Source organism: Corapipo altera, unplaced genomic scaffold (genome assembly GCF_003945725.1).
Source record: "Corapipo altera isolate COAL_440 unplaced genomic scaffold, ASM394572v1 95, whole genome shotgun sequence".
In the NCBI taxonomy this organism is placed as follows: domain Eukaryota; kingdom Metazoa; phylum Chordata; class Aves; order Passeriformes; family Pipridae; genus Corapipo; species Corapipo altera.
In genome coordinates, this window is record NW_020884947.1 from 2,742,425 (window position 1) to 2,756,125 (window position 13,701).

General features: G+C 47.1%; 1 protein-coding gene across 3 annotated transcripts in view; it reads right to left on the bottom strand.

The window, feature by feature from the left end:
* Positions 1 to 13,269, bottom strand: part of MXD4 (MAX dimerization protein 4) — a 38,567-nt gene extending 25,298 nt beyond the window's left edge. Inside the window, exons 1-3 of one of the 3 annotated variants that reach the window (XM_027662654.1) lie at positions 13,128 to 13,269; positions 12,392 to 12,488; positions 3,055 to 3,084 (exon numbers count right to left, since the gene is read on the bottom strand). In XM_027662654.1, the coding sequence (XP_027518455.1) occupies positions 3,055 to 3,084; positions 12,392 to 12,488; positions 13,128 to 13,191 (191 nt within the window). In that variant the 5' untranslated portion in view covers positions 13,192 to 13,269. Of the gene's footprint in view, positions 1 to 3,054; positions 3,085 to 12,391; positions 12,561 to 13,127 lie in introns of all 3 variants that reach the window. The other 2 variants (XM_027662653.1, XM_027662651.1) reach the window with 2 other exon arrangements.
* Positions 13,270 to 13,701: the final 432 nt, after the last annotated feature.

The following is a 13,701-nucleotide window of genomic DNA, read 5'->3' on the forward strand; positions in this document are numbered from 1 at the left end:
GCCTACAGACATAATGGCCTGGCTGGAAACAACAAAAAATATATAAATGAATATACATGTATATATTTGTCATTAGGAACTAGTTACATCCAAGTGCCACTGTAACCTGTCTGTAATTATTAAAATATCTTCTAGGACCTCATCTGTCCTTAGGAGAGAAGATTTCCTGCCTTCCTACTTTTTATTTAAGGGGATTCCTGTTTCATGGCTCCAAGATGTAAATGTTGACCACACAGGACCAAAATAAGACTGCCATTAGAGGGTAAGTCCTTACAGTGTTTCGTTATAAGGAGCACACACTGAATTTCTGAGCAAGGTATTTTAGGGAGACTTAAAGCAGAAAAAAAAGGATGTATGAATTGCTGACAAACACTTTACCATAATTGTAATCTGAATTCTAACATATAACAAGATTTTTTTCTTGGAATTATGTCTCTGCTTCCATGCAAATTAAAGTAGTGGTGCCAAACGGCCAAGCCGGCACACGCAGAGATCAACAACCACTGCCATTCCCACCGACGTCAAATCCACCGGTAAAACCTGTGATGTGCAACACCAGTGCAGAACCTGCAACAGCACCACACACACAACAAGGCTACCATGGCTTTCCAGTCAGTGGCAGCTCTGGCCACCTTCATGCAGGACACAACGGCCCTGTAAATGAGGAAGCCATTTCCCTGCCCTCCAGCACCGAGTCCAGCCCACAGACACCACGGGAGGGACTGGGTAAGGAGGAGGATGAGCACGGCCATCTTCTCCGCTCCTCCTCGACAGGCTCCTGTGAGATAACCCAGTGTGTCTCGCCAGAGAAGCATCACGGCAGTGGTGAGTCAAAGGCACTGGTCCTGGAAAGGATACACCTCCAAAATCAACATCCAGTGCTTCCCAGCTGACAGGGCAGGGCTGTGCTGGGGAAGGAGGACAGGCTCTGCCGAAAGGACCAGCTGCTACAGGGACACACTACAGCTGTGAATCTTTCATTAAACTTTGCAAGACACTTGATAGATTTTAATGTAATTTTAGTGAAACACCGTGAAAAACACTGTGATCGGTTATTATCTGCTCATACACCCACAGCGCTGGAGGAGGGGGTTGTTAAAAAAAAGAGAAATAAAAATTGCAGGAGTCCTTCACGCCAATACATCAGGCAACTAGAACTGTACACATCTCATTTGCTTTTGCGAACACCCATTTGCACAAACAAGGATCTCACACTAATTTGCAGGTTCTCACCAGGAATAATAAAAATCTGGCTTCAAGTATAGTCTAACTGCAGGAGGCACAGCAAGCAGCAGCAGTTACAAACATCAGTTGTATAATCACACGACATACTGTGCAGTTTACCTATTTTGACCTTGAAATGGCAGAGAGAAAAGGTAGCAAGGAAAATACTATATGGTCCAACTACTACAAAGATACAACACAACTGAAAGTGAGAACAGCGATTGAACAATTAATAGATTCTCCTTCTGGCCCTGCATCTGCTGCTGATGCTGCTGTGCCTTATTTACTGTGCTGCTTAAACACATTAAGGCAGAGCAGAGGGAAGAAGAGGCAACTCCATGCTTGGGTTATAAAAATGACTGAAGGAAAAAAAAAGAGAATATGGAGTTTAGATGACAACAGGTCAGTAATGATGGAGCAGGGGGGAAGGAAGAAATGGAACAGAGTATCTAAAATGAGGATGGAAAAAAATGAGAGTGAGAAAGAATCACAGTTGGGGCCAATGATTTTTTTTTTATTATTTTAAAGAAGTGAGACCAAAGAACAGAATTTTACATGCAGCTATTTTCCTGAAGACTCTATCAGCAGAACTTCTGCCAGTTGATGTCACTGCCTTAGCCAATGCACTGCATTGCAATGCACTGCAATAGCTGAGGCCTGTGTTTGTGAGCTTGAGCCTTCTCCAGTTCCTCTCATCTCTAGGATGACCACGTGGCTATTAGGCAGAGCTACAGTTTACTCATATTACAATTAAACTACAGGAAAGCATGTAAGCATGCAAGGGAAGTGATGGTCTAGCTGCTACATAACTGCAGCCACAGAACAAGACACAAAAAAACCCCCACGAGTCCAATCTTGTTGTGCCATCAACCACGTTTCACGTATTTAGATGCATGCAAATAGTTTAAATCATATTCACACACACCACCCTTGCTTTCTCTGGATGCACAAAACCCGAAAGACCACAAGCTACACGAAATGAACAGAAAACTACCCGAAGGAGAGTTTATCCTGCTGCCTGAACGGTAAGTGAAAGGCAGCAATCCTGCAGTGAGGGAACCAAAAGGCAGAGCCAAGACAGGCACTGTTTGCTCTCAGAGCTCTCTGTGTGCACCCCAGAGACTTCAAACAGCTCAAAGGCCCATCTGCAAACAAACTCTGACATGATACAATGGACAGGGAACACTGCCTCCAAAACCTGAGTTCTATACATCTCAGGTCTGCAGGGTCTAATGTCTGTCCTGGATAAGTCCGGCTTTTCCCAGCGCTGGATACACCAGACCAGGGCTGCAGCTCAGGAGGTGCCCATTTCTATCACACACAGCTCTCCGGACAGGACACGCACCAGCAAGGAAGCAGACGGAGGGGAAAAACGTATCTGTAGGTACTTACATGCAAGATGAAAATTAACTGCACTTTAGGCATACTTTAAAAAAAAAAACAAACATAGAATAACCCTCTGTGACACATTGTTCCCGAAAATCATTCACCTCAGTCACAAAATACTTTGTACTTATAGCATTTAACACCTCTAGCAAACAGTTGCTGCAATCAGATTCTTTGTTAGCAACAATTTGGTTATCCAGTTACAGCATTAATCAGTCCAAAGCTAATTATCAGGGATGTTTCAAGAAGAGCACACCAAACAGGAAAAAAAAAAGCCAAATAATACTATACCTATCAGATTTTAGTTGATAAAAGAATCCAAAACAACTTTAATAACCTACTCAGTGCTGAATCAAAACAATTTCAGCAAAATATCCTTCAAAAAACATGGTAACCTGAATGTCAACCACACATCTTTTAATTAGCTTTTTTTTCAAGACTTACCTATGTTTTTCTAGTTCGTTGTGTGATGACCTATTAAAAAGAGAAAAGAAATATTAGAGAAAAGGATAAATAAACCAAGTTTTAGAATATTTAAAAGCCTACATCTGCATAAGTCACAAAAGAGTTCTCTAAAACATGCATTTATATGGATTATGAAACAGCTTTGCTATTAAATTGGTTCACTTTTACATCCCTTAGATACTTGAAGGTATCAACTTAATTTCCATGAGTAAACCGTGGGTTTGGGGAGGAATTACAATAAATTTGCATTTTTTAGTGTTCAATACACTCAGAGACAGAAAGGAACATAAAAAATGAGCAAGTTAGCAATAAAAACAGCCCACAAGATTTTTATCTGTAAAGAAAAATTATGAGGGGGCAGAAAGAGTTAGAAGATCTAAATGGTAGCAGGTAAGAGCAAAAAGCACCCAAAAAGCCAACTTTCAAGCCTACAGAGCAGCAGAAAGAAAAATCAGCAGCTAATCACTGCTGTTGTTGTTGTTGACATCTTAATGGCAAAAAAAACAGGAATCCTCTTAATTCTTCTGAGTCTACAAACAGAAAAAGAAACCAAAAATATCACTGTCTCTACTGACCACAGCAGTATACTATCCTCTTCCAGTCTACTAGGATTGGAGATTTTTTTTCCCCAACCAATGCCTCAGGTTTTTTGCCATTAGAAGGCAGCCCTAAATTCTTGAATGATTTTTTTTTTACTGATTCAGCTGAAAATATTAATTTTATTTATTTATACAGCTCAGATTAAAAACATCCCTAAAATGAAGTTATTGTCACCATTTCAAAACAAGCAATTTTCCAGACTTTTCAGTTTTGTCCCACCGAATGCATGCCCAGCACGTAAGGATCAAAAGATCCAGAGGCAGTGGCAGCTTTTAGGGCAGGCAGATGATGTCAGAGCAGCTCTGCTCCAGCGTGCTGCAGCCCCAGCCTGCAGCTGACCGAGGGGGCTTCAAGGAAGGGTGAGTGCACAGTTTCTTGGCTTTTTTGGAGGGGTAGGTGCACAGGCCCTCCAGCAAGCAACGACATCCTGAGGGGAGAAAGCCTTCCCGCAGAAACGCTGCCTGGTGGAGAGCTGTCCTGCCTCTCCCTGCACACACACGTGCAGCTGGATGCTGCAGCTCTACCTGGGTGTTACTGATGACAAAGCATCACTCCATCCATAGAGGGGGGAAAAAGAAAGCGAAGCTCAGGCAAACAAACACCCAGTGAACAAACCCGCAAGCGAGTGCAGCTCCTGATCCTGCAAGCACTTCAGTGAACTGCCCCTCTGCAGGTAAAACTGAAATGCTTACAAGGCTCAGCACTGATACTAATCCACTCTCCCAAAAAAGCACCTCAGTGTTGGTACCAAGACATCAATTACATCACTCACTACCTGCTGTCTCTTTCTGAAAAGCCTAGGAATTCTCTACGTGATTTTTTTTACAATCAAGTAATGTGTGTATTCCTAAGTGCTGTTGACCAATGCAGCAACACTGAAAGTGTTTTACACATATTCAGTGCTACATAAACAGGGCAGGGTGGGCTTGGTTTGCCGTGTTTTACTGCCTTTGCCATTTGACTACAATAAGGGGAAATTGGTTTTTATTTTCTACTACATGTCTTCAGAGAAAGAGATCAAACTTTTTCTCCACCCCGATGTTTACAAAAATTGACAAACACTACTGCCAAATCCACCAATGTTTATGAACATACATGGGAAACAGAAGTTCAGGAGGGTACCATTGTCCCCAAACATGCCCAGTGGGCCTGTCAAAGGCACGAAGACACTGTTTGCAGGGAACTCTGGAAGAGAGGTCTGGATTCATCCCTATAGCATGAAATACTTGACATTTCTGGCAATTAGACACGAAGATGAACACAATCAGTGGAACGGGCCCATTCCAAGCTGTCTGCTGCAGCAAAGCTCACGGTAGCTCCAGTGAGCACACACAGGGACAGCACAAGAACCACTGGCCAAGAAATTCAGCCTGCACTGAGTGTTTTGCTGGGTTAAGAGAGGATGCAGTGAGCAGCTGGAAGTCCTGCATGCAGCACACCCACAGGGCACCTCTGGTCCACAAAGGGTGATTGATCCCTGTGTTCTCCTGGGGTCTGTCCTGCCAAACCAGCTCTGGAGGGGCATGACTGCGGTTGTGCCAGCTACCAAACAGAGCAGTGGTGGGTGTGTGCCTCTTTGCAGAGCTCTTTGGGACATAAAAGCCTGCAGTGTGCAAACGTGGGCACCAGCCACACATTTCGGGAGGTGGGGGGGGGCTGACTAACGCCTCAACCATCAGGCCCTTATGCAGGAACCAAAACCGAGAGTCCTGACATTTACCTGAGAGTTGCTCCACCTACACAAGTTAAATGCCCTATCACAAGCATGATGGGGTTTTTTTTGTTGTTGGGTTTATTTACAGAAAAGATGAACTTCTCTCTAAATATTGTTTTTTATCTCCTTCACTGTCTACAGTACCATATATTGCAAGAATATCCATCTCCTTCTGCTTTTCATGCAACCTGAAGTGAGGGGAAAAAACATAAGAACTGGTCTGCACACAACCCAGTAGCCACCGTACCCTGTTTCAAAATGGAGTCTTTTATTGCTTCAGTAAAAGATAAGATGTAGGCCATGACTAAGAAGATATATCTATATGTGTATTTACATAAAAGAGACAGATGTACAACTGTGTTTTTCACACAAATGGTCTGTGGAGCCCTTAAAAAAAAGGCTGCAAGAGAAGAAAGATTTCTGGTGTTTAGCTTAGGTTCACTTGGCAGAGTTGGGAGTAGAAGTGATGAAAAGGTGACAGTGAAAAGGTGACAATAAAAAATTCAGATAAAAAAAGGGAAAAAGCCAATAAAAAAAATCATCAGCAAAATCACAGATCAGGAACGCTGCTGCCCAAACTACACCATTGACCTGAGACAGCTCTAATATTCCTTTAGCAGACGCTGAGCAGTTCACTGGCTATGAAATAGCAGTTAAATTTTCTTTGTGAAGAAACTGTCAAAAGAAGATTTGAAAGAACAAAGAGGAGCCAAGTAAATGCAGATGTTGGCCTCCAAGATGTTTTGCCACTTCCAACAGCACATCCCCAGAGCCGTCCCCCTCCACCATCCTTTCCCTAAACAACAATTCAAGGTACTGCATTTGAGAATTCTATTGATTCAGCAGACTCACCTAAGTAATTCAGACAGGTGCTAATTCAGATGGTGAGACTAAAACAGAAAAGGTGACGGCCCCCTCCAAGTCCACTTTCTGCCAGCTTAGAGGTGAGCCAGCAGGAACTGCTCACGTGCATAATAGGTTAAGATTTCACTCTATGCACGATGTGCAGCCTTAAGTTTATTTAAGTATTAAGTTTTCAGTATTAATACACCTTCCCTACTCCTCCATCTATTTACCCCACCAGATAGGGCATCTTGTCAATGGGAAACCAGCACAGCTCCTAACAAAAGCAGTGAACTGCTGAAGTTTATAGCCCAGTGTTAAGGTCTAGACCGTGAGTCACCAATACACTACCAGTTGCCAACACATTTTAAAGCACTATAGGGAGCAAAGCAGGCTAGTTAACGAAGTGCTTAAAACAGTGGCAAGCACCTCACCCGTGCCAGGGCTTTCTAGTACAGGCAGGGCTGCCAGGGTGTTATACAACCCATGTGCAGAGGATATAACTCCACCTAAGGTCACACAGCCATGTGCAAACTACGCTGCCTGCACTTCACCTTTTGTCCAGGCCAAAAAAGTAAGAACAAACAGAGCAAGAAGTTTTACAAGGTGCTACACGTTAAGTGTCTACATCCAGTTCCCACTCCCAAAAGAGCAGGTGTGTAAAAGCACGAGGCTTACACCTGCAGTCCTCTGTGAATGCGACTGCTATGCAGCTTTTCACTGGAAGGATCCAGATGCGCTTCCAGGAAATTCCCTGTCTATACCTGTGACCTGCTGTGGGATGCACCTGAAAAGCACCAGATAAACCTGAACATAAGCACGTGACCTGCCTGGTATTCACTGCTCCTTGGTTGTTGGGTTTTTTCCATTTGTTTCAAACTGGACACGTTGCTCACAGCCTGTCAAAGAGCGAGCCTGTTTGGAATGAATCCACTAAAAATTAATTTTGCATTCTCCTCATAGCAAAATTTAACCGGTTCTGCAGATTCAGCTGGGATCTGGGAACCAGGCATACCGGCACAGCCTCGATGCAGAGTTCTGTCTCCAGTATCCCATTCAAGTTTGTGCTGCCACATGTTTGCAGTGGCCAGGTCCGAACGTGCTTCTAATACTGTGGCGATTTGTTTTCCTCAATTGCAGGAGCAGTGCAGCTCCCAAACATTGCAGACCTACTGCAGTTCCTCAGGGGCGAGAGGCCTGCTGGCGAGATGTTTCATTGGGACTAAAATGCCTCAGTTTTAAAACCATGCGCGGTGACATCAGTTGCTGTCCCTGTGCTGCCAGCTTTAGGAAAGCAAACCCAGAAGGATCTATCGAATTCAGGAATCCAGGCAAAAAAATCAGAGGAGCTGTGCCTGCACAGTCTGCTTTGCAGTGTTTTATTCTTGGTCTCCCACAAAAAAAAAAAAAAAAAAAAAAGAAAAAAAATAAGGAAAAATAAAATAAAAATCAGGCTGCGATCCCTAAGCTGCTCTGTACGGGCACAGAATAACATCTGCAGAGAGCAAGGGGCTTGTTTCGCGGGCCACAGGTTCACCCTCGCCATGAGCCAACAGCAACAGAGGAATTCGGACATGAAGCTCTGTTTTTATTTGAAACACCAAATGCAGCTTTCATCTTTTTCTACATATAACCCTTCGCCAAAACATAGCACAAAGTACAAGTCTATTTATATAACATATGAACAAAAATATTAATTGATAAAGAAGATATATTTATTAGCTGGCATTTATTTTGCTCCCTCTCCCTCAGTAAACCAGCTCCTAAATTAACAGGCCAAACACACTGCACCACCAGTTCCTTTCTCTGCAAGTAAATTTAACCGTGACCTCAGCAGACTGGCATCTAACACTAAGATTTTAGTTTTCATTTTACCTTATTTCTGACCCTTTCATGGCAAAGCAGCTGCCCGAGCTCCCCTGTGCATGGGCACATATGCAACTCACACCCACATGCAGCTCAAGGTACCCCACACCTGGTGAGTGTCATTACAGCCAGGGCAGAAGCAGCCCAATTTTCTGCAGGCTTGCGTGTTTCTCTGTCAGAGTGCCCTGCCTTGTGAGCAAACGTCACCAAATTTCGGATTTGTGTCGCATTCCTCCTCGGCACATCGCACACATGTAACCTATCCATTTCCCTGGAACAAACAGCAAGCTCAACTTTAGAATATTTGTTATTCACTAAATCCAGCTGTTTGTTTTATGCCTTTTTTTCAATTCCAACTACACCTTAAGAAGAATTATTAAACTGCATGGTACTGCTTTAGGAGCTACATACAGCTACTGCTCTGTGAAGAGGAGACATTTATTATACAGTAGTCAAGTACCTGGTAAGTATTATTGTAACAAGAAGATGTGACCTAGGTTTACCTCCCTGCAAAAAATAATATTGTGGCTTTCTCTAATCTCCTGTCCTCTTCACAAAACAAGAATCCAGCTTCATTTGCCAGAGGATTTTGGTCAAAATTACTGGGGGGAAACAAGTCTGAATCTCAGCTGAGGACACAGAACGAATGGCAAGCCAGAGAGAAAACAAAGCAGTTTGGTTTGTGTGACATGGGAAAGGGCACATCACAGGAAGCTGAGAAGAAAACACATAACATCAACTATTTTAATGTACAAATGAAAAAGAAATGGCTAAAAATTGTGTCTGATTGCTACCAATAACCCCCGAGAATATTGTTTATCAACAAACTGTTAACACCTGCTTTCAATTTTCATTTAAAGCTAGTGGTGGACAAAGCAAAAATGTTAAATTCCTACAGTGAACAGAAGGCTTATAGATTTTGGTTAATTAGATGTAATTCTGCAGGTGTTTTCCCCTGCATGAATCCAGACCTGTCAAAATTACTTCTCACTTAGTCACAGTCAAGAGGCCAGCAAGCTTTCAGCCCAGAGCCGAGCATCCCGTTCAAAGGACAGGCACCCTTTCCTCCCCCTTCTCCTGTGGGTCTGGGCCTTGCCAGCCATCGACAGGGGATGGAGCTCTCAGGATATGATTTCTTACATGAACATCACCCCCTCCTCAGTAGAGGAAGGAGGTGTCGATCAGTGCCCCTGCTGAACAACAGGGCAGCTGGAATCCATCCATGTCCCCCTGCCCACGGGGGCTGCCCAGCACACCTGTGCTACATGGGGTGCATTTTTCTCCCCACAGGCAGGCAACATGTTTTGAAATATAAAGAAAATACAGAACAAAGAGGAAGGGTACAGCACACCAGGCTTCCTCAAATCTGACAGTTCTCCTCCTCCTTCCCTCTTTTCTCATTTTCCAAGAATAAGGAAGATGTTTTTATATATGTAAAGCTCATAAAGCATGAAAAAAATATATACACATACATATGTGTATCTCACTTTTTAATCTGATCAGATGCTGCAAGCAGCGGGATACAAAAACAGATGATGAAAACAACAATGCCCCTGCAGATTTGAAATGTGTGGTTATCTGCTCCTTTCCTACTCCTCTGACCTTAAGTATATATTTTTATATCCAGAAAAATAATGCAATAATAAGGCATGTATTTCAGGCATGTATGCAGTCATACCTGCCTGCCTCTGATGCTCCGAACCAGCACTTCTGCAGAATGGTTAAGGTGGAACAATACAGCAAATGCTTTGCCCAGTGGTTCACATCATCCACGACCACTCCAGATCCTAGGAACTTTGGGCAGTTGTCTGCCTCTGTTAGTCTTTGAATTGCTTAGGAAGAATTAACTGTCTTATAAAAAATTCAGTCTAGTCTGGGGCTTGGCCCCTATAGCCTCTAAGTAAAAATAAAACAGTGATGCTGGTACACATCATGGATTTTCAACTGCATGTTCAAATGTAAGGGTAATTTCTCCCCCATAAATCTAAGCACTCAGGCAAATGTGAGCAGCAATTGCTGGACACAGGCACAGAGCCCATAAGGACAAGGGAGAGGTGCCCACAGGGCCCTGCTGCCGCTGCCCTGTCCCTGAAGGAACAGTGAGCTGCATTAAAGCAATGTGCCACTGCTTCCCATGCCAGTGTCCATGCTGAACCAGGGCAACCACTGTCCCAGGAGTGACCACACTGGAAACAATTCCTCGACAAGCATCCTCCTGTCCTGTTACACAGACGACCCATTCCTCACCTAACCACTGCAGCTAGAAGAAAGTGTAAGTAAACATCCTGCTGCACACTGCAGGATGGCATTTCTGAAGGTTGCCACTGCTACAGAGTGAGAATCAGAGCAAAACACTGAACAGGTAAATAAACATAAGGCTGCAGGTAGAAAAAAATGCAGGAGGGTAACTGCAAGTAGATGTGTCTGCCTCAGCTTTAATAACACCAGCAAATCTGTAACCAAAAATCTTTTAATTCTGCTGTATTTGATAGATTACAAATCCTCTCCTAAAAACTCCTGAAAGCAGCTTACAGTTCAGACAAATAACTATTTTACAGTGGATGGCAAGAGCCCTAAGAACGGAAAACGATGGAATAATAGCTCTGTAAGTAAGACAGAATTCCTGAATGCAAGAAACAGACAAGAAATCTGTACAAATCGAGGAGCAGTTTACAGCTAGAAATCCTATGAAACCTGTTTTGAATTTTTTTTAAAGGCAGCGAGCATACTTTATAAGAAAATAATTAAAAATCTCCAGGAGCGAAGTGTCTCAGGACACAAGACACGCCTCCCACTCCTGATGACTTTCTTTTTCAAAATGCACTGACGTCTTCTCTGTGCTCCAAGATGAGACAAAGAATTCAACTAAAACTGAAAAAAGTAGGAGTACTGCAATCAATACCCCCCAAAATGGTTGCCTTTCTCAGAGCAGGGGCGTGGGGGAACAATTTGCTCCCCCTCAGTTCATCTTCAAGACACACTGCTCGGCCACGGCAGGCACGAACAGGGCGCTCACCAGCTCGTGTTTTTCTCGAGGAGGGAGCTCGTCAGCTTTTGATTTCGGTTTGCACCTCCAGTGCCCCACGAACAGCTCCTGGCCATCTGCCCAGCACCTCCCCAGCACCACCCGGCCCGGCTGCCCCGCCGCTGTGCAGGATGCCCGCCGGAGCAGCAAGAGCCGAGCGGGCCTGCCGAGACTCTCTGCTCCTTTGGAAAACAAGTCACGTGCAAGCCAAGTTCATTTTAGGCTATTCTACAGGAGCCACCATTCAGCATGACCATGCAGAGCGGAGCCTGCGCTGGGGCAGAGCATCGCTGCTCCGGGACGAAGCAGGCCCAAGCTGGGCACGGTCCTCGGTCCTCTCCGGAGCAGCAGCCCTGGAAGAGCAAAGCAGAGCAGGCAGAGCACGGGGCTGGGTTCGCTCTAGGCAGGGGCCGGCAGTGTCCCTGCAAGACGGGGAAGTCTCCTGCACGTACACAGCCGCTGCCCAAGCAGCAAACAAAGCTGCAGAGCCTGCGCACAGCAGCGCTCGGCCCCTGCCATCGCAGCGCAGGTAGCGGCGGCTGCGGGGGAACAACAGCCCCGCCGCCCCCGCGGCGGAGCGGCGGGCGGGCCATCGCCGGCACGGGGAGCCGCCGAGCCGTGCGCTGTGGCAGACCCGCATGGGGCGAGCGGGTAGGAGGGGATGGCGACCCGGCGGTGCGGCAGAACGCACGGCGAGGTCAGGTTCGCCCCGGCATCTCCTCACCTCGGGCCGGCGGGATAAGTTGGAGTTTGCGGTGGGTGTCCTCCCTCCCCCCCCCCGCCCCGCACACGCCGCTCCCCCGCCCGCAGCCCAGCGCCGCCGCAACCGGAGGCTGCATCTGCTCGGGCTGCGAGGGGGGGGGGGGGGGGGGGGGGGGGGGGGGCGGCGGGGGGTTTATAAAAAAATGGGGGGGGGGGGGGGGGGGGGGGGTGGAAATTAGTGCCATGCAAAGAGAAATCTGGGTGGCGATGATGGTGTTTGGGTCTGCAGCGAAAGCCGCTGTCGGTGAGCGCGGAGCAGAAGGAGCGATGAGGGCGGATGGCTCAGAAGTGCAGTGAGTACTAAGGAGATGGTGTACGCGTGGCAGTGTTTATATGAGAGATCAAAACAGAGCCAAGCCCATCCAGGGGAAAAATGGCGACTACCGGGATGGGGAAAACTGAGACACTGGATTAGTTATTATTTTTCATAAATGTATGCACTGCACATAAGATAGACACGTTGGAAAAGCTGCCGATTCATTCTGAAAAAGCGGTGCGTCTATTACCTGTTATTCTGGGATTTTCTGGCCATGGTGCCTGCCTTTGTTTTCTTTCTGGAATAGTCACTATCGAAGGGTAACACTGATGCATAGCCATGTTCTGCTTCTAGGGACAAAGTCAGCATTAGTGGCAATATATTTTTTCCATGCAATTTTTTCCTCCTTTGCAGGAACGCTAGGGTAAAGAACAGAATTTTTTCCGGTTGATTTGTTTGCATTTTATTCTGGCATCTCTTAAAGAAGCGAGACACACACAAAAAAAACCCCATAACTCGGTAAACCAAAAGGGGGGAAAAAAAAACCAAACCAAAACAAAAAACCACCACCGAAGTGCCGAAATTAGGAGGATTATTGGAATGCACACTAAAAACGAGGCGGATCATGCAAACCCTTGTCACGCTGCGCTGGGGGAGGGGAGCTGCCATACAATCACCGACTGCCACACACGGAGCAGCGAGAGGGATCCTGAGCGCTGCACACGCACCGTCCCCATCCAGGGCGGCACAGAACACCCGCCTCTGGTTTGTTTGGGGGGTTATATATAAATATATATATATGAAAAACAAGGCAGGCTCCGAGCAGCGGTGCTCCCCCAGCGCGGTGCCGCCGGCGCAGCCCGGGTCCCCCCCGGGCAGGTGCGGGCGCGGGGCCGCTGCCCCGGCCCGGCCGCCTCACAACAAAGGCCGAGAGCGGCGGGGAGCGCCTGCGGGTGCCTGACCGACTGCCCGCCTGCGCCCTGTACCTCGGTCTCTCCGCTCCAGGTACTCGGCCGCTTCCAGGAGGATTAACAGGGAGTTCAATTCCATGGCTGCCCGTCCCGAGCCCCCCGCGCCGAGTTCACGCGCGGGGACTCCCGAGCCCCCGGTTTTAAGGCACCTCGCTCAACCTACATTTGACACACGGCCGACGGGCAGCCCGCGTGGCCAATCGGGGGCCGCGGACGGGCGCGGGGGCGGGACGCGGGGCGGAGGCCGGGCCAATCGGCGGGCAGAGCGCCCCCCCCGGCGGGGCCGGGGATGTTGACAGATCCCCGCCGCCCGCGCCCATTGGCCGCCCGTGTAGTAACAATTTAGAAGCCGAAGCTTAGCAACAGCACGTGGTGGCCCGGCCCCCGCGCCCGCTGATTGGCCGCCTCCTTGCATGCTAAGCAGGCAGCGGCCGCCCATTGGTGGCTGGGGCGTCATGCAAATGAAGGGCGGGGAAGGGGCCAATGGGGCGGGAGGCGCGTGCCGCGCGGCGGGGGGGGCGGGGAGCGGGGCGGGGGCAGCCAATGGGGGGGCGGGGGCGTGGCGTTGCCGTGAGGAAGAGGCAGGCGG